The following is a 21,253-nucleotide window of genomic DNA, read 5'->3' as shown; positions in this document are numbered from 1 at the left end:
ACATGCACTCCAGACAGATCACACTGTCCACATGGGCCTTGGTAGGGAGGACAGAAGACATCAGTGATGCCCTGCGCGCCGCATGCCCCTCAGGCACCACCCTCTGTAGCATCAGTTTCCTCATCTATAAAATGGGAGGTAGGCAGGAGGATCCCATAAAATTGTGCCCAGAGGCACCACACGGGGTCTAGGCTACAGCCAGCACTCAACAACAATTGCCTCCAGGGGTGTCCCCATCAAACTGGTGGCTTTACCTGAGGCTCAAACCCATCCCTGATTCTCCTCTTGCCATCCAAAGCCCCCAGCACGTCTGGAGCCTGAGACCCACTGGCCCAGAGGCTGCCAGAAGGCACCGGCGTCACACGGAGCCAGCGTCCCCAGCAGAAAGACATTCGGAGGACCCTGCCCTCAAGGGGCCATGAAGAAAGGCCTTTAACACCACGTCCCCCAGAGAGAAGCTTCTCAAAAGCTGCTCCCAGCTTCATCTGTGTCACTCAAAGAGTAAAAGTCAACACCAAAGATAAAATAAAATCCCTCAGCAGTGCCAAAAATACCTCCCCACGGGATGAGGCTGAGCGGGTGCCAGCTTCCACAGCAGCAACTGTTGCTATGGAGACCAGGCTCCAGACAGCCGGCCGCGGGGCGGGCCGAAGGACAGAGTGGGGGCCAGGCACAGGGTACAGGGACAGCCAGGGGCTGACCAGCAGGGTGGGGGAGACGACAGAGGCTGGCCAGCAGGGTGGGCCCCCAGGAACAAGGGGGCCCAGGATAGGGCTAAGCCTGAGTGCCAGCCTCCACCCACTGGGGCCAATGGCCTCTCCAGACCTGGGGGGTCCAGGGGCTCCCACCTGCACAGTGGCCGTCTGCTCACTGACACATCTGTGCTGACAGATGCCCTGACCTCAGGAAGTGGGTAAGGTGCTACCAAAGTGCACAGTCCCAGCCCAGTGCTCCTCAAGCCTCCCCAGTCACCAGTAACACAGATCCACAAATGAAGGGGTGAGGAGGAGGTAGTATGCTCAACTGGAAAATCTGTACCAGAATGGATGGAGGAAAGCAGGACCTCCCACAGACGTTAACACAGCTCTGATCTGAGCTCTGATCTGATATTATAGAGTGCCTAACTCCAATATCCACTGGCCTCCCCTGACCTGAAGCTGTCACCTGCAAGCTCAGTTCACTTCTTGGCCTGTGGCTTCCAGCATGATGAGCTCTTCAGCCCTGCTGGCCTCTGGCCTCCTCTGTCCTCACCCAGGGTCAGGCAGACAGGGTCAGTCCAAGGCCACCAGACACACAGCCCCAAGGCTCTGCCCAGCTTGGGGTCCCCACACCCCCACCACACACCCATGTTCCTCCTTGGTGTCCTTGGGCATCCCTCACTTTCTGAGCCTCCCTGAGCCCCAGACAGTGCTGACAATCTGCTACGACATTCACATCAGGGCCAGGCAGGACAGTGAACGCCAGCCTATGTCACAGAGCCTCCAAACACCCACTCTGTCGCTTCCTGTCGCACACCCAGCCCGTGATGGCTCAGAGTCAGCACCTTCTCCACCCCTGCCCCTCAGTGGGAGCCAGCAGCTTGTTCCCGCAGCATCCCCCATGCCAGGCACCTTGGGCACCCTACAACAGTTTGCTGGGGGAAAGTGGGGCTTCGCAGCACATTTAGAACCCTGAGTCCTCCTGGGGCCCACAGCCCCAAGGGCTGGCCCCGCCTTTCTGGCCCCCATTCCAAACCTGGGCAGTTCTACCTGCAGGTGCTTGGGCCTCCCTCACTCTTGGAAGCCGTAACCTAATATACTTTCTCCATTCCATGCGGCTGACGGAGGCCATCAGTTCTTCTGCCCGCCCTCGTCTGCCTCCCCAGCAGAAATGTTGAGCACCCAGGCTGTCCTTGCCTCTGCTTCTCCTACTCCCAGCACCTCACAGACAGCTGTGAAGCCCATATCTCTGAATGGTTTTCATATACTCTCCCCCAGGAGCCTTCAGTGGCTCCCTAGTACCCACTGACCAGGCAGGCAGTTAAAACACCTCCTCAGTGTGGCCTTATGTCAGCCCTCTCCTCTCCAGCACTTACCAGAATACAGTCCCCGCACCCCCACCACACACACACACACACACACACACACACCAGCCAGCCTTCCCTGACACCCGTTCCCAAGGATGCCATCCTGCGGCCCCATCAATGCCTCCGGGCCCTGCTCAGGGAGCTTTGTCTAGGAAGCCCTCGGGACATCCCTCCCACAGGGCGCCTGGCTGGCCTCAGCTGCACCATGTCCACAGGGCTGCGTGGGTAACCAGTGGGGACCGTGACCAGGCTGCAGCAGCCTCCCCCAGCTTCAATCACCACACACAGGACTTCCAACACCACCTTTATTCTCTCACAGTTCGAGGTGCCTCATTCCCTGTCCCACAGTCCCTTCCTCCCTCTTCCACACCTACATCCCCTTCTCTGTCTTGGAAGCTTCTGCCTCCCACTTAGGACGGCCTGAAGATGACATGTGGCCAACCCTGACAGCCCAGGACGATCTCCCAGTCTCAAGATACTTAACTTAATCCCATCTGCAAAGTCACCTCTGCCGCATGCAGTGGCACGTCCACAGACTGCAGGGGACTAGGCCTGCATCGACCAGCCCGTGCCCCCAGCCTGGACCCAGCAGCCACTCCCACAGGCTCCCTCCCAACCTGCTCTGTGGCCAGGGTCTCCCGGCTCCCCAGGGCTGCCTGTTCTCATTTGCTTTTTCTTTCTTTCAATGAAAATCCAAAACCACCTCACTCAACAGGCACCTCCCCAGCCTGGGTGGCTGCTCCTCTGCATCCTCTGCTACCACCCCCCACCAATGCCCCCAACTCAGACCACTGTCCACTCCAACCACGGTCCTGACTGCCACACCTTTCCCTGGGCCAAACCCCTGGCCCACCAGGCCCCAGGGGGCCTCACTGCAGCTCAAGGTCCTGAGCTGAGTTCAGCAAAGGATACTTGGGGTTCCCCTACTGGAGTCATACCTGCAGCTCCCAGGAAGGACCTTCCCAGCGCCCCGCAAAAAGCTCTGGGCCCTACCCCTCCAGCAGAAGCATCACTGCCCCACCCCATAAGGCCTGTGGGGCTCTGAGCATCCCATGTCCCTCACCCTCCAGCGCCACCCACTTGGACACAGACCCCAGAGGGCCCCTCTCCTCCAATGGTTGCCACATGGAAACCAGCCTGGGTGCCTCGCAAATGGCCTTAGACGTGGTCCTTGCAGGAAAAAGGGTGAGGTCTACCCTAGCAAGAACCCCCACCCCTGCAAAGGCAGCCTAGCCCTTCCGAGCCGGCCTTCCAGCTACAACTGTCCAGCAAGTACAACCTATGTGTGCCTCAGTGTACCCGCCCCGGGGAAAAGCTCCTCAGGGGCTTCGGGGAGGCTTCAGTGAGGGAGGAGCATTTAGCCCCAGCTGCAGTGGTGTCCAGAATCACACTGGAGACTAAGGCCTTTCCAACCCTCCTGATTCGGCCCCCACCACGCCACCTGCCCCAGCCCCACCCACATGTAATTTTCCCTCCCCCAAAGAGAAAACACAGCAGAACCCTTTTGTGGAAAGGCCATCAGCCGTGCAAATACCCACCCCTCCCTGAGAGCTGTGGCTCCCAGCAGTTCCTGCCCCTCCCAAGCAGAAAGTGTCCTCTCCCCTGGTAGGGCCGGGCCTACCGCCCACGGGACAGGTGGCCCCTCAGTGAGGTCAACTCAAAGGGCTCCTCATTCCCACGGAAGCGCCGGAGGGGCAGGCCATTCCCCAGCAAGAGAGCCAAAGACAAGACATACACACACACACACACACACACACACACACACACACACACACACGTGTGCACACGAGGCCCAGCAGAGGCCCTGACAAGCATACCAGGCCCCCACACGCAGCAGGGCTAGGAGCCTGGGGTCAGCCATGGAGTGGGGCATGGGTGGGGGTGGCCTGTACTGTGCTGAGCGGCCGCCCCACCAGGGCCCAGTGGTGTCTGGGCACAGAGCCAGCTTGTATGGTCAGGGTCCCACGCCAAACCTCAGCCACCCCTCACTTTCCCAAGCCTACCTGGAGGCCGGGAACTACGTATGTCCCAGGTAGCATCAGAGCGTGAGACCCCCCTGTGACCTCCAGCACAGCCAGCAACCCTCACTGGCCCAGCCTGGTTTCCAGGTGGAAAGTTGGCAGCTGCCTCTGCTCAGCCTTGCCAGGCCCCAAGGGGCTCCACTCTGGCCTGCAGTGAGTGGGAGTGCGGGCACAAAGGGCCTGCCTGAACCCCATCCATAAACAGCTCAGGGAAGCGGCCGGCAGGGCCGGAACGTTCCAATGTCACCATCTCACTCCCCTCAGGGAACAGAGCATGCCTTTGTCTTTTTATCATTGCCTTCATCAAATATTTACAGAGGCTGACAGACCATTTCAGACAGGCCAAATATGAGCCAAAAGGGCTCTTCTCAGGACACGGGGGAGTCGCAGGTCCTGGGCACTTGGGAGGCACATGGTCCGGCATGTAGCCCTGGGCAGGGCAGGGAAGGGAGGGCCTCCTGCAGGGGCCAGAGTAAGGCCAGGCCTCGAGGAAGCCCCCCATAAGCCGTCCATGTTCCCAGGGGTGTCAGGGCCAACAATTCCACTTGATGGACCTTCCCCACCCCTCAGCACCTTAACTCCTGCAACCCCCCATGGTATGCACTCCCAGGTGGGGCCTAGGGCAGGGGAGGCTGAGACTAAGCCAGGCAGCATCCCCACGCAGAGCCTGCTCAGCATGGCCTGCCACTCACCCCCCTTGCAGGGATGGAGCACCGGGCTGGGGCTGCCCTGGACACACAGAGGACCTGCCCAATCGCTGCCCCTCCTAGCTCTTCTCCACAGCTTTGTGGGTTTTGTTTTTTTTTTTTTTTTGAGACGGAGTCTTGCTCTGTCACTCAGGCTGGAGTGCAGTGGCACGATCTCGGCTCACTGCAAGCTCCACCTCCTAGGTTCATGCCATTCTCCTGCCTCAGCTGCCCAAGTAGCTGGGACTACAGGCGCCCGCCACCACGCCCGGCTAATTTTTTTGTATTTTTAGTAGAGACGGGGTTTCACTGAGTTAGCCAGAATGGTCTCGATCTCCTGACCTCGTGATCCACCCGCCTCGGCCTCCCAAAGTGTTGGGATTACAGGCTTGAGCCACCGCACCCGGCCCACAGCTTTGTGTTTTCAATGCTTCTTCCAAAACACAAATTCACTACGCTGCTCAAACCTCTTAATTAAAGACAAGAAATTCCAAGAGACCTGTCCGGGCAGATGTCAACAGCCTTGCAGCTGGCTGACCCAGGAAGATGGTTGCCTAACTTGAAGACACAGGACAGGGCCAGATAGGAGGCCTAGGGCGTCTCCCACCACCTGACGCACAGCCCAGCCGCCACCGGGTGGAGGAGGGTAGCCTAGAGTCACCAACCTGGGCAGGGCTACAGTAGGAGGTCATGAGGTCCAGAGCCCAGGACTGTCCTTGACATTGGGGGAAGCCTGAAAACAAGAAAATCAGGGGCAAGCATCTCAGCTCAGTCCTGGTGCCACCAGAATGGGAGAGAGATGGCCCACTCAGACCCCAGGCATCGGTCATCTTCCTTCTGGGAGGCCTGTGTGACCCCAGCACAGCCAGGCTGAGAAGCTGCACCCCGCAGAGGGCAAAGGGACTTGCCCACACATCTCAGGCCCACACAAGGACCTCCCGTCACAGGGGACGGCATGGAGGCATGCAGGGTGTGTGGGAGCCTGGGTCCAGCTGGAGGGGGCCAGGCTGGGACTGAGCAGGCCTCCACCTACCCCGAACCGAGCCAGCGAGAGGATGACAAGTGGGTCTGACCCAGGCCTGACTCACACCCGAGGAGGCCCCGAGCTCGAGACTGCACCAAAGCTGCCCAGCTCAACTGCAGGTCTTGGGCAGCAAGGGCAGGGGTGGAAGGACAATGGGGCAAGAGGGCAGGGCTGAACAGGGTGGCAGCAGGGCCAGGGCTGGGCAGGGAGTAGGGGCCCAGAGGCAGTCTGGGCTATTCACTGTCACTGCACATATCAGCGCAGACACTATGATCATGACTTAGCAAAAATGCCCAAGAGTATAAAAAACGAGCTAAGAAGGGCATATACCAAAGTGAAAACTGCCACATCAGAGGATGGAGGCTGTGGACAGCTCCTCCTCTGTCAGGCTTCCATGTCCATCATGTCATCTTCCCCAGGAAGCATCCCCTCCACAGTGGCCATCCCCGCCATCCCCATGAAACCCAATGCCCGGGCACCCTCCCCTAACTCAACAGAGCTGGTCCAGGGCTGGCAGGTGGGAGGAACAACACAGCCCTCCCCTATGCCCTACCGGGGTAAGCAGGGCTCCCTGTGAGGCCTGAGGAGGGGCCCCACCCAAAGCAGCTGGACGGGCAACAGGTGGGTCCCCATCAGCCCCCGCCTGCCTGGGGAAACTGACAGCAAGTCCTGGTAGCATCAACCACTCAACCTAACTCAGAGGCGGGGCAGTTCCAGCTCAGGTGCCTCAGGCACCTAAAGGGAGGAGGGAGCTGGGTGATCCTGAGGCCCAGAACCACCGGAGCCTGCAGTCCACCCTCCTCAAGCTGCACCACAATCCCTTAGGCTGTGCAGGTCCCCACTCAGTCCCTGGCTGCCTGGGTGTACAGGACAACATCTTGTATTTTCCTGTACCTCAGTTTCCTCCTTAGTAAACTGGGAAACTTCACTGAGGGGGGAATCACAGCACCTCCCTCCCAGGGAGCCGATATGCCTCTAGAGTATACACTGGTGCCCCACTGACATGAGCATGGTCATTTCTTAATAAAAGCACTCTGACTTCCTCTAGGTCCCCCACAGGGACAGCCTAGCCGGGTCTGACCTGCACATGCAGCACTCGAGCCAGGAACGCACAACCTCACACGGTCATACAGAAACACCACACAGGGCCAGGCAGTGGCTCACGCCTATAATCTCAGCACTTTGGGAGGCCGTGGCAGGCGGATCACCTGAGGTCACGAGTTCGAGACCAACCTGGGCAAGATGGTGAAACCCCATCTCTACTAAAAATGCAAAACTTAGCTGGGCACAGTGGTGTACACCTGTAAATCCCAGCTACTTGGGAGGCTGAGACAGGAGAATCGCTTGAATCCAAGAGGGTTCCAGTGAGCCGAGATCACACCACTGAACTCCAGCCTGGGAGAGACAGCAAGACTCCCTCAAGAAAAGAAAGAAACACCACACAGATCCAGATGGAGTCTCCATGCAAGACCACTGGCCCTAAACCTTCAGAAGACAATGCTGACAGATTTAAGAACAGTAATAATAAAAGGCAGAGGGACTGTTCTGGATTGAAATTGACATGACAACCAGACACAACGCACGATCCTTGACTGGCTCCCGGATCCCTTCCCTAGGAAGCGCAGTCCACCCATCTGATACCTCACTGAGTGCCTCAGGTCCTATCTTGGAGTGCCTGGAGCACGGCAGGGGGTGGAGATGATGTGGGAGCATCCTCGTTCCTATCAAGAGACACAGGGTGAAGTACTCAGGGGTGAACTGCAAATGGGTCAGGAAATCACAGACACAGATATACAGGACAGTGGTAAACACTAACAACTGGTAACTCCAACTTCTCTGTTGGTTTTTCCAAAGTTTTCCAAAATAAAATGTTGGGGGTAAATGAAAACTAGATTGTTGGCAGACAGGAGAAAGCTTTGCCAGGGTTGGTGCAGAGGGTAGGGAGCTGGGGTGGCCACACAGGAGGGAAGGAAAATCATCAGGGCCACAGACGCCTGGGTATGGGAGCTGTGGACAGGGAGGAGCCTGCAGATGCAGCGGGCATGTGTGCTGTGCTGTTCTCTGCAGGCCCAGGCAGAGGAGGGCTCCAGCACACAGACACTGACGGTCTTGGAGGGACAAGGTAACCAAGACAGACACAGCAGGCACGCTCCACCCACAGCCTGCCACCCCTCCTGACCAAGAGAAACCCAGAAACTCACTATGCCCAGCGCCAGAGAACAGATCATAACCTGTTACACCAATCAAGCCTTTCCCAGATACACGCACAATTACAGTTGGCCACACAAACCCATGCTAACCAAGGAGACCAGAGAATCCCTGGTAAATATTTCTCTTTATGCATTAAAATATGAACAAAGCCACTTGAGAAATGGACCTTTTGGCTGCTTGGCCCCCACCTAACCACCCATTTGTTTCCCACCATCAAATGTGGTTGTGATGCCTGGAGCTGTGGCAGCCCTACTGTAGCCATGAGGCCAAGCAAGACTAGGGACAAAATGCCAACATGGATGAGGACAGAAGAAACAGAGAGAAAGCCCCATGTCCCAGCTGATGTTGCTGAGCCACCTCCAGGGCTGTCACATGGCCATCTCCAGATTCTAGATTCTGAGTAGGATCAAAGGTCAGCATTGCTTCCCACAGTGGGCTCACAGCTGAGAATTGTCTCATCTCCCCCACCGGAGAGCAAGCACACACAGTGCCCAGAAAGCGGGGGTGAGGGGCGGATTGGGGAGAGTGGATACCAGAGGGAGCCCATGACCCTCCACCAACAGTCAGCCTGTTACACCCCTCCCCAGAGCCAGTCCTGGCTTATAAGATAACTGTAAAATGAAAGAAAAAAAGGAGGCAGCCCAACACCTTCCCCCTCGCACCCTTCAAGAGCTTCACAACACAGTGGGCATCGTAAAGGCTCTGAGAAGTTCCTCAACAGCAACGCCTGTCTGACCCACCACTCCCCAAACACATCTAGTGACAGCACCCCTTCTGCAGCCACCCTCAACAAAGGGTTCAAAATAGCACCAAGACCAAGAACAAACCTCAGAACCATGGCCTCTTGCAAAACAATAGCTTTAAAGACACTCCAGAGACAGATTCTAGAAGTCGCGACACCCTGAACTACAGCTGTATTTTTAAATGATACACATGTGTAAACAAGACCTAGAAGGTCCTATTCAAAAATAAAAGCAGTTGTGTTCACTTGGTTGGATTATGGGTGATATTTTTTTCAGCAACATCTTTTTTTTTTTTTTTCCACCATGTTGGCCAGGCTGGTCTCAAACTCCTGACCTCAGGTGATCCACCTGCCTCGGCCTCCCAAAGTGCTGGGATTACAGGCGTGAGCCACCGTGCCTGGCCCATTTCTGCAAACATCTTTAATGTAGGTGTTGCATTTTTAAAATTAATCAACTATTTTTAGAGACATTCTAGATTTATGGGACAACTGAGCAAAAAGTAGAGTTCCCATACACTCCCTCACACCCACACACAGGTTCCCCTATTATTACCATCTTGGATTAGTGTGGTACACTTGTTATAACTGATGAACCAATATTGATGATTAACTAAAATCCAACATTTACACTTGGGTTCACTCTGGGTGCTGTACATGCTATGGGTTTTAGCAAATGTATAATGACATGTATTCACCAGTAAAGTATCACACGAAATAGTTTCACTGCCCCACAGATCTGCCTCTTCATCCCTCCCTTCCTCTAATCCCTGGCAACCACTGATCTTTTTTTTTTTTTTTTTAACTGTCTTCATGGTTTCTTGCCTTTTCCAGAATGTCATCTAGTTGGAATCATACAATATGCAGCCTTCTCGGATTGGCTTATTTCACTTAAATATTCATTTCTGGTTCTTCTCTGTGTTTTCATGTCTTCATAGCTCATTTCTTTTAGCACTAAGTAAGACTGCATTGTCTGGATGTGCCACAGTTTGTTTATCCATTCACCTGCTGAAGGACATCTGGGTTGCTTCCAAGTTCTGGCAATTATGAATAAACCTGCTATAAACATCCGTGTGCAGGTTTTTGTGTGGACCTAAGTTTTTAACTCCTTTGGGTAAATACCAAGGAATGCAGTTACTGGATTGCATAGTAAGAGTGTGTTTAGTTTTATAAGAAACTACCAAAAGACCTTCCAAAATAGCTGTACCATTTTGCAATCCTGCCAGTAATGAATAAGAGTTCCTGTCACTCCACATCCTCACCAGTATTTGGTGTTTGTGTTCTAGATTTTGACCATTCCAGTAGGTGTGCAGTGGGAGCTCATTGTTTTAATTTGCAATTCCCTGATGACTTATGATAGGCAACATCTTTTCGTATGCTTATTTGCCATCTGTGTGTCTTCCTTGGTGAGGTATCTGTTAAGCTGTTTGGCCTATTTTTTTTAGCTGATCGTTTTCCTATTATGAGTTTTAAGAGTTCTTTGTACATTTTGGGTAACAGTCCCTAAGCAGATGGGTCATTTGCAAATATTTTCTCCCCAGCTGTGGCCTGTCTTCTCATTCTCTTGACAGTGTCTTTCACAGAACAGAAGCATTTAATTTTAATCACGTCCAGCTTATCATTATTTTCTTTCAAGGACTGTGCCTTTGTTGTTGTATCTAAAGTCACTGTCAAAGCCAGGTTTATAATTTTGGATTTTACATTTAGGCATATGGACAATTTTATTTTTTGTGAGGGGTGTACGGTCTGCGTCTGGAATCATTTATCTGCATGTGGATGTGCAGTTGTTCCTGCACCATGTATTGAAAAGATGATCTTGTCTCTATTTTATTGCCTTTGCTCCTTTGTCAGAGATTAGTTGACTTTATTCATGAGGGTCTACTTCCAGGCTTGCTATTCTATTCCATTGATCGACTCGTCTGTTCTTTTATCAATACTGCACTGCCTTGACCACTTTTCTTTCGTTCTTTTTAAAAAATGTTAATATAATTTAATGAGAGCCAATTTAAATTAGAAGTTGTAATCAAGTATTCTGGGAAATGCTTAGAATTCAATGCTCCAGGGAAGAGAATTGGATGTGAAAACTCTTAGAAGCAGGAAAACTTGCAGACAGTGTTCAGGTTGCCAACCTCCAGTGTCCCTGCTCAGGCCTATCCACCCAGCTGGGATTCCCCAAAACACAGCCCTGAATTGTCTATGGTCAGAGGCAGATCCTAGCTTGCTTTTCAAAAATCCCAGCTGCTGCCGTTCACACCCTTTTCCTTATCTGCAGCTCAAGCACTAAGGCAACAGCGGCACAGGTGCCCACAGCTCCCAGGCAGGGAGACAGGCAGCCTCGGGAACCAGCCTCCACCTGCTGGCTCGGCTTGCTCTCCACATCTCTGCTGGAGACAACTGTTTATTTTGCAGGGGAAGCAAGAGGGGTGAAAAGAGGTTGACCTGAGGCCCCTGTGTGCTCAGGTGAAACACACTGCTCTCAATAGTGCTTCAGCCATCAAAGACAGCTAACACCATCCACACTGCACAAAAGGGTAAACCGAGGCTCGCAGAAACAGGCGCCCTCCCATGGTCACACACTGGGAACATGGCAGGGCCCTCCTACCCCTGGGGTATTTTGTGTGCACCAGGGCAGGGCGGCCAGGACCTTTGGGGCGACGTCCTTCCTGGCTTTGAGGCTCCCAAACCCCTCTTCCCACCACGGCAGGCAGATGCTGATGCCCCATCACGGCTGCACAGCCAGGGCGGACCACAAGGGAGACCCAGACACACGGCCCAAACCTCTGCTGGGCCAGGTCAAGTTCTTCTCCATCAACGAGGTGACCTAAAGCTCCGTGCCATCACCTTGGGTGTCTTCCAGCTGCAGCCTGAAGCCAGGCCCAAGCCACAGGCCCTGAGAGACACCTACAAGATGACTATGGGCATAGAAGGGCTGCAGGTCCCAGCTGTCCTGGAAGGTGAGGGGCAAGTCCAGCCAGCCCAGGACCACTGGCCAGCTCCACCCAGACCGTGGATTCATGGTGGCCAGCAGGGCCCCAGGGTGGGAAGAAGGGTAACTCCCAAGGGAAGGGACGGTTGTCTTTAAGGTGCAGCACAGTTCTCAATTTTGTCTTAGCACCTAAAACTCAGAATCTGCTGCCCATTGTATGAATCATGTTTTGAAACAGTTCTGGCATCCTGGAGCACCCTCCTGTCCTGGGCAGCCCCTCTGGGTGATGAGCTCCTCCCTCTTGGCCCCCCCGAGACACAGTCCTAGCCCATCCCTGCGCTCCTGGGGTGCCTACCCAGGCTCCCAACTCAGGATCAGCCTGGGAGATCCCACTCCACTTGAGGACCACCCTTGGCCACCTACAAAGCACTCAGATTAAGCATGTCCCAAGCCAAGGCCTGCTCTTTCCCTAAATCCACATTTCCCCCTCCCCGTCAGAGGATAGCAGCCACATCCTGCCAGGCCCAAAGCTGCTGCCACCATGATTCCTACCTTCTCTCTCTCTTTTTTTTTTTCTTGAGACAGAGTCTGGCTCTGTCGCCAGGCTAGAGTGCAGTGGCGCGATCTCGGCTCACTGCACCCTCCGCCTCCCAGGTTCAAGCAATTCTCCTGCCTCAGCCTTCCGAGTAGCTGGGACTACAGGTGCCTGCCACCACGCCCAGCTAATTTTTGTATTTTTAGTACAGACAGGGTTTCACCATGTTGGCCAGGATGGCCTCAATCTCTTGACCTCGTGATCCGCCCACCTCGGCCTCCCAAAGTGCTGGGATTACAGGCATGAGCCACCATGTCCGGCCTTTTTTTTTTTGAGATGGAGTCTTGCTCTGTCGCCAGGCTGGAGTGCAGTGGCACGATCTCAGCTCACTGCAACCTGTCTCCTGGGTTCAAGCAATTCTCCTGCCTCAGCCCCCCAAGTAGCTGGGATTACAGGTGCCTGCCACCATACTTGGCTAATTTTTTTGTATTTTTAGTAGAGACGGGGTTTCACCATGTTGGCCAGGCTGGTTTCGAACTCTTGACCTCAAGTGATCCACCCGTCTCAACCTAAGTGCTGGGATTACAGGCGTGAGTCACCATGCCCAGACGATTCCTACCTTCTCTACCTTCAGATCTGATGTAAATCCTGTGCGCTCCACCTTCAAATGCACCCGGAATCTGATGCTTCTCCCCTCCCCTCCTCTATCCCACCCAGTACCAGCCCTGTAATCTCTCACCTAGACAGTGGCAGTCACCTCCCTGCTGGTCCCCTGCCTCTACCCTCATCCCCAACTGTCCCCAAGGTGGCCAGAGAGATCCTGTCAAAACCTCACTCCACTCCCGCCCCTCCTCCAGCCTCGCTCAGAACTCCCCAACCTGCCCAATACATTTCCAGGTCTCACAGGCTCTGTCTCCCATGGCGGTGACCTGTCCTCCTCACTATGGTAGCCCCAGGTCTAGAACCAGGACACACACTCAACAAATGCTCACTGAGTCAACATACACACAAGCCTGCACTGTTGAGACCCAGGCACAGGCCTCTGGAACCTTCAGGAACATCCGCTCCCTCCCCTTCTCTTGATGCTATCTTTTGGCTAGCTGTCCATCAACAAAGCTTTACGCAACCTCAGAGTAAGCCCCCAGCTGTCCCCGGAAATGACAGGGCAGGGTGGGGGGATGCAACTTTCAGGGCCCACGAGATCCTCCTGCTGACCTGGAGCCTGTCCTGGACTTGGTGGCCACTTGCTTCCCAGAGCCTGATACAGTCATGGCACTGCCACCAAGTCTAGGTCCTCACAGTCCAATCCAATCCAGTCCTCCGTGGGAGTCTCCAGCGCAGGCCCCATCTTGCGCCTCCTTGGCCTCTCCCAGCCCTGATGTGTCCCGGCCCCTTTGTCTCCCTTGCTGTGAGCTGGTCTATAGGCTGTCCCCATCTGGGTCTGTCTGGTGTCCCAGTGGCCACCTCTAGGTCACCTGGGTCTGTTGTATCCTCTGGAAAAGCAGCCGCCTAGAGGAGGGCCCAAGATCAAGCCTGGAGACGCGGGTGACCCATGAAGCAGCCAGGATACGTGTGGACATTTGCGTCCACATTTAATGTGAGGAAAAATAAGAACACTGACCCTCAGCTTCCCCAGCCACATCCCAGGCACTCCGCAGGGCCTGTGGACACAAATGCAGAGGCAGGATGTTTCTGCCACCACGGAAGGTTCCAGTGCTGCAGGAGGGCGTGTCCAGCTGCCCTGGCAGACCTCCTAACATGCTGACGAGGAATGAGAAAACACAAGCTTTGGCAATGGCAAATCAAATCATTTGCAATGGCAAATGGCATGTGGGGGCTGGCCCTCCACACATCTGAGCCAGTGCTGGAGTCCTCCCTCTGGGGCTGAGAGAGCAGCACAGGTACGTTCGAGTCCCATGGTGGCCTGGTCCTGATTCAGCTCAGCCAGGCACCCACAAGGCACCGCTGAGCCACGGGAGCACCTGCTTCTAGCAGAAAACAAGCTGTGGTGCCTGAGCCTCAATGTGCCCCCCATGACAGTGACCTGCACAGGCTGCTGTCTGTCATTGCTGCTGACACACACCTCGCCACCACAATTCGGGGGGCAGAAGCACCACTGAGAGCCTGGTGCCCACATTTCTGCCCCGGTGGAAGGGAGGGAAAGTCCATCTGCACAGGCCTTTCAGGCAGCTAGCGCCAGCCTTTTTTGCCAACTAAACCAAAACCATGGTTAGCATGGTGCAGAAAACATCTCGCCCAGGAAAACAAATTCAGTGCTGGCACCCAACTGATTTCAAATTACAACTCTCCCAATACAATTAAGCACTTCAGAGAATTTTAAAAAGGGGTGACCACCAGCCAAATCGGGTCAAGCCTTCTGATTGTCTTGCCCCAGTGAGTGAGTGCCACGTACCTCCTCTGTGCCCGGCACTGGCTCGCCCCCTCATCTCCTCTTTTCCCCATGTCAGCTGGGTCAGGGCTAAAAGCAGGTGAGGCTGGCAGCCGGGCCTCCAACAAGAGGCCATCGGTCCAAAGCACGCAGGCTCTCCAGTCCCCCAAACCCTGGCCCGAGGCTGCATGGCCCATGACATGCAGAGCGCCTGCCTAGAAAGGTGATAAGGATCCCACCTGCAGGGGATGGCGGGCCAGCTCAGCACTGGCACTGGCAGGGCTGCCCGCGGCTGGGAGAGAGGCTGTCGGGTGGCTGGGCTGTCCTTGGAGGATGGTGGGGGGACCACCCACTTGGCACAGGCCATACTCAGCGAGTCTCCACAGGCATCATCCACTCCCAGACCCAGGAAGATGGACAGGACACTGAGATACCCGGCTGGGGCAGGACACATCGCTCCTTGAGCCCTGCCCCCTCTGGGTGGCACCAAGCAGCAGCAAGACCTACTTTGTAACTTTCTGGAACTAGAAGCAGCGCCCCCACCCTTAGTCCTCTTTAGGACTCCACCGCTCTCCCAGGGCCCAGCAAGTGCTCTGAGCCGAGGATCAAGGAATGCATGTCTCCATGAAGTAGAAAGACCCCCATGCTGGGTGCAGGCCCCAGCACCATCTCGGGAAACTCAGGTTCCAGCCCTGCCACAGCAGCTCAGAGGCAGTGGCACTGAGATCCTAAGATCCTGTGTCCCCTAAAGTAGGGAGTTGCTGACAGGGAGGCATCAGTGTTGTTAAAGGGGGTGAAAACCAAGCTTACTCCAGGTCCCCAAGGGAGACACAGCAGAAACAGGAAGGTCCGGGAAAGGCAAACAGGCTGCCTCCCTGGGTCTAAGCTGGCTATGTTTTCTCAACCTGGGGACCTATGGCCAGCTCAAAGTTGGCAGCAAGTGAGAGCGGGAGCCCTGAGCCACATGGAACAGTGTTGGTCCAGCAACCTGGGTAGCCGAGAAGGGCGAGGAAGTCACAAAAGCTCAACACCAAAAGGAGGAGGGAACAAGATTGTGCTGACCCAACAGAAGGTGGCAGAGCAAGGGGTGGCCACAGCACCACGCCAGGCACCTCCCCGTTGCTGTACTGTGGCCTCACCAACCCCCAGAGGAGGGTCTTGCAGAAGGTCAGTCCAGTGACCCAGATCGGCACCCCCAGGGTAGCTGGGCCGGCTATGGCAAGTGGCAGACGCTACCAGAGCCGACATGGAGCCCCAGGCTACCCCGCACCCTGTCTGACAGTACAGGGGTCTGTGGGGGAAACCAGGGCTGGCCAAAGATGACCACAGGAACACAGGACATGTGGGCAAGGAGGAAGGCGGTGGGATTCTGGTGTTTTACTTCCTTCTTTGTTACCGTAATGTGTTCTGCTGCCAAGAATAAAAGTTTATTCAAGAGAAGAATGGCAGGGAGGTATTTTAAAATGGCTTCCCCCACAAAAAACAGTGCAGGTTCCAGCTTTGCACATCTGGAGAATTCAGAAGGCGAAACACCTCACTGCCCTTCGATGTGAGATAAATAAATATTACCCTCTCTACGGAGGTCTTTCAACACTAATTTATCAAAGGAAATCAGATGTCCTCTAAGCCAGGCTTACTAGGTCCACATGAAGGTGTTTCCCCCGTCTGGCAGGGAACCCTGAAAAACACAAGTGAGCCCCACTGGCACCTCTCAGTTCTCCAGGGAGGCCCCCAAGCCTGTGGAGGGCAGGAAGGGGAACAGAGCCCAGGCACCTGGACAGACTGCAGGTGCTGTGGGCGTAGGGGAAGAAAGGGATAGAGGCCAAGAGCGATTCCAAGAAGGGCTCCTGGCTGAAGGCAACATCCCCCCAGACCCTCCCTCCACTGTGTAAAGCGTGACTCCCAGGAACCCTCCCCATGCCCAGAATGCTAGGGGTCATGTGCAGGATGGCATCTCCACACTGTGGACTAAGAGAGCCCCTCCCGGCACAAAGCCAACACACCTAGAGAAGGAGGGCCCACCTGTCACCCTTCCCTGTTCAGTGAGACCTGATCCCACATCCCACCCCAGAGCATACTCGCCTTGCAGAGTCCAACGCCCCTCCCACAGCCCCTGATCTCCCTACAGCCCTACACCCCACCCTCTTCCGTTCCACACGCCCACCAGCCCCTGGCCCACACCCAGGACATCACACAGGCAGCCCCATCAGTCCTTCCAATAGCTCTGCACAAAGTCAGCCTACACCACTCTACACACAGGCAGGGGCCCTCCTCCCCTGATCCCACAATGCCCTGCCATCTCCTCACTGGTGACCTTGGGGGTTGTTCCCCTCAGTCCTCACAGTTTGTGATGAGGAGACTTCCAGCACAGCCCCAACACACACCAAGTTCTCAGCACAGGGGGCTATTCTAAGCGGGTCCAGACTCCCTCTCATGGAAAACCCTCTCAGATCAGCACAGAGGTTGCTGATCCCAAATGACACACACCGACTAGGGACAAATGTTGGAGGTACTTCTTTTGGGGGAGGTGCGGGGAAACCACCAGTTTGGGGCACCAGTAACATCCTGGCAAGGAACATCAACATATAGACAAGAAGCATATAGACCAGAAGCACCTCTAGGTTGCTGTTCCCATCTAGAGTCAAGGAGCAAGAGACCCCTGGACAGAGGCCAGGCTCCACCCCATGCCTGCAGGGGACAGACCCAGAGACAGAACCGCCTGCCTTTCCTTAAAGGGAATGGGAACTAACAAGCTCGAAGAGTCACATGCGCCTGCGATGCCTCAGCCAGATCAGCAGCTCTGGCTGCCGAGGTCTAACTCAAATCCAGCCTGCTGCAGCACCCCTGCTCCATCCACCACCCTGCAGAGGCAGCCCTGGGAGGCAGCACCTGAGGGTGCTCGGGTCGGTAGGTAAGAGCAGGAAGACCGCTCACCAGAATCAAGAGTCATCTCCCCTTTCAGGCCCTCTCTTCTCTCTGCTTTCCCTTGCAGCAGGAATGCCCAGCACACCCCAGGACCCCCAGATCACAGCCCCCTACCCCACCCACCGCCTTTCCTGTACCATCGGAACCTACAGGACCATGAGGGAGGGGAGCTGTTCAGTCACTCCTAAGGACCTCACATAATGCCACTGACCCCTAACTTGAAAAGCCACATCTCCAAGGCAAAACCAAGGGGTGGTGGAGAGGCAGGTCTCTGGAGCTCTTTGTCTTGGGAGAAAGGCTGACGACAGGTCGACACCCACCGAATTAGGCAGGCTTGCACACACACGCAGGCCACCCTGTAGGGGCCAGAGGATATAGCAATTGAATCCCATTTCTGAGCCAAAAATGCAAGCGTCCTGCAGTGTGGCTGGCGGCCGTAGAACACAGCTTGCCCTAGCTAGCCCCAGCCCCATTTCAGGCCTGGACTGGACAGCCAGCTAACTTTACAGGCCAACGGAGTACACTTACACCTCCAGCCGGCACTCTCCCAGATTGGCTCACGCCTGACAGCTGCCCACCTCCAAGGAGGGAGGCCTGTAAACACCCGCTGGACAGGCATGGCCTCTGCTTCCAAGGCTGGCCCAGGACAGCTAAGGTGGCTGTTTATATAATCTTGCAGGGCTGGGGCTGACACCACGGGCAGGATTATGAAAAATGCATGCCTAGAGCCTCTGCAGCCAAGAAAAACCCCCACCCGCATTCTGCATGACTCGGTTTTAAGACCTCTCACACGTCCATTTCGTGAACAAACGGAGCTCTCAGAGCAGCAGAGGCGACTAACCACACTTCCAGGCCTTGCCCAGCTGGCCCCAGAGCTCTACCAGGCACCACCTCTGGGTCACAGGCTCCTGGGTCAGAAGAAGTCTCTGCAGGTATCCCTGCTGGGGCAGCCACAGCTTGCTCGACACAGGAAAATACTAATTTATGGGCAGCTCAGAGCCCCCAAAACACTCTGCACACACCGGGCCTTGAAGCCTCCACACTGTTTTGCAAAGACACAACAGTCCAGATTCCCTGGGTCATTAAAGTAGGTCATCAGGACTGGACGAGCAGCAGCCTAAGAGACACAGCCTCCGAGGCCCGCTCTCCAGGGCCCTCTCTACGCCCACAGCGTGCACACTTACACCAAACGCACAACAGAGGCCTGCCCTCGCCACCAGCTGACTCACAAACCGCAACCTGCGCACGGACACAGCCGGGCCCCACATGCCATCCGCACACCTGGTACGCATCCTGCCGGCCACCCACACAGAAGGTGACACACGTGGAACCCCGCCGCCCCCAGAGCTTCTTAAGGCCAGGCGCAGGAGCAAGGACGGGCCCAAGGACGCACCCGCGGACAGACCCTGCGGAAAGCCCCCTGCGGGCTGGGGCACCCTCACCTGCAGCTCACACCAGGCCACCTCCACCCAGGTCTCCGTGTCCAGCCCCTTGTAGACGGTCTTGAAGGAACCGCGGCCCAGCTCGATGTCGAACTTGAGGAAGCGGCCGTCCAGAGAGGTGGCCACGGCCTTGAGGTCGTCCTCGTCGTCCTCCTCCTCTTCGGGCTCGTCCCGGCGTGTGCGCCCGGGCTCAGGCTTCGCCTCGGCCGCCCCCTCATCCTCCTTCCTCACGGTCGCCGCCGCCTCCTCCCTGCGGCCGCCGTCGGGGGCAGGCGCGGTTTCGACAGCAGCTGCGATGGGGTCCGGGCCGGGCTCCTGGGCGCCCACGGGCTCAGGGCCGGCGTCCGCTGGGGCTCCGGGGGCTCCCGGCTGCGCTACCGGCGCTGCGGGCGCGGGGGCGGCGGGGCGTCCGCGGGCGCGCTCCGCGATGAGGCGGCGCGTCTTGCAGAGCAGAAGCACCCGGCGCTGCAGGGGCTGCGGGGGCTGTGGGCCCGGAGCCTCCGCTGCTTCCAAGCCCGGCGGCTCCTCCTGGTCCGACTCTACCACGCTGCGCCGCAGGAAGCGCTGGGGCCCTGGCCGCGCCGCCTTCGCCCGAGGCTCCGCCATGCCCGCGGGCCCCGCGCCGCGCCCGGGCTCCATCAGCGTGCCGGGGGCGTCTCGGCGGCCGCCATCGCCGTCCATCTCTGTGGGCCAAGGACACACAGGCCTGCGTGAGCGCCGGCCCTGCCGCACCTGCCCAGGCCGCGGGATGAGACAGCGCCGCCCCGAGCCCGCGCCCTGCCCAGCACCGGCCGCGGAGAGAGCCTGCGGGGGCCGTCCCTGGGGGCCCTGGGAAAGGGGGGCTGCAGACGGGCCCCAGAGGCTCGGGTTCAGGAGGAGGGGTCCGTGCCCTGCTCAGCCCCAGGCTGCGGAGAGGGACGGGCCTGTGGTGTCCCTGGAACCCTGGGAGAGACGACCTGCTAGGGTGTCCCTGAGGGCCCCGGAGGCCGGCAGAGGGATCTCGCGCCCTGCCCAGCCCTGGCCCGGGAGGGTCCTGCTAGGCTGTCCCGGAGGCAGCTGTAAATGGGATAGGGAGGCCCGGGGTGGGAGGAAGGCACTGGCCCGGCGGCGGCTCCACAAAGGACGCGGGCCCGGGGCGCGGGAGGGGCGCGCGGGGAGGGGGCTGCAGCGCCGCGGCGCGCACACAAAGGCGGCGAGCGGCGTTGGGGAGAGGCTCGGCACTCACAGGGCGAGCGGACGCTGTCCATGCCCGCGGCCCGGCGGCCAGGGCGTGCAAGGCGGGCGAGATCACGCGTCGAGGCCGGGGTCCGAGTTCTGGGCGAGGTCCGCGTTGGGGTGGGGGCCGTGGCGCCGCTCCGGCTCCTGCGCGCTGCTCTCTCGGGCCGGGCCACTGCGGGGCCGCGCTCCCGCGTGCTCCTGCCGGCTTCGCGCGGCTCCGCTCCCGCACCGGCTCTGACCTGGCGCGCGGGGAGGGCGGGGCTCCGTTCGCCCCGCCCCTGGCCGGCGCAGGGGGCTGAGCCTGGCACGCCCACCAGGCTGCGGACGGGCGGGCTGATGGGCGAGCGCGCGCGGCCGCCTGCGGGCCGGCTACCTGGGCTCCCACCCGCGGCTCTTTGCTCGAGGTAGCGCTCCTGTCCTCTGAAGTTCTTTGGAACGCTCCGCAGGGCTGTCAGCTGCAGAGGACCCCGTTTGTTCCTGAGAGGAGGCAGCAGGCTCAACGCCTCAGCACGCCGCAGCCCGGCGCGCCAGACCTCAAGGCCCTGTGCTAGGATAGAATGGGAAGGCTAGGAAGAAAAGGACCAGGGGTACCGCCACCCTCGGGATCCCAGCCTGGAGCTAAGCCTGGTGGGGGTCAGCGTGTCCTTTCCTGCCCTCACTTCACCACCAGGAACCATGAGGACCTCATCATCACCCAGGGAGGCACTGGTGATCATTGTGCCCATTTCACAGTCTAGAGCAAACTGAGGCGCCAAAGGCAGAAGTTATATGCTCTAAATCCCAGAACTTTCACGACCGAAGCTGAGCTGAAATGCCTTGGATGGGATATGGAGAGGCTTCCAGAAGCCCCTTGACCCAAAGTGTTCTTCCTTCCCACCTCTGCCAGATGCCACCTCTCCCGAGAAGTCTTCCATGATCTCTCTCTCCTTCCTCCTCTAGACCCCCGCGAACAAGCCCTGTCTTGGGCGTCTCTGACCCTAATGCAGCAGGTGACCTGTGTCAGTAACTATACTGCTAAGTTCTGAGCCCTGCTCCAGGCAATGCCCTGAGCTAACACCTCACCCTTACCCCA

The 21,253-nt window shown here is 57.2% G+C and overlaps 1 protein-coding gene across 1 annotated transcript in view; it reads right to left on the bottom strand.

Moving 5' to 3' along the window:
* Positions 1 to 20,422, bottom strand: part of WNK2 (WNK lysine deficient protein kinase 2) — a 133,213-nt gene extending 112,791 nt beyond the window's left edge. The window contains 2 exon segments of the mRNA XM_058445448.1: positions 18,964 to 19,646; positions 20,189 to 20,422. Of these exon segments, the coding sequence (XP_058301431.1) occupies positions 18,964 to 19,644 (681 nt within the window). The 5' untranslated portion in view covers positions 19,645 to 19,646; positions 20,189 to 20,422.
* Positions 20,423 to 21,253: the final 831 nt, after the last annotated feature.

This window comes from Hylobates moloch, unplaced genomic scaffold, assembly GCF_009828535.3.
Source record: "Hylobates moloch isolate HMO894 unplaced genomic scaffold, HMol_V3 SCAFFOLD_10, whole genome shotgun sequence".
Taxonomy (NCBI): Eukaryota; Metazoa; Chordata; class Mammalia; order Primates; family Hylobatidae; genus Hylobates; species Hylobates moloch.
The sequence above is the reverse complement of the archived record's forward strand: the minus strand, read 5'-3'. Positions and strand labels throughout refer to the sequence as shown.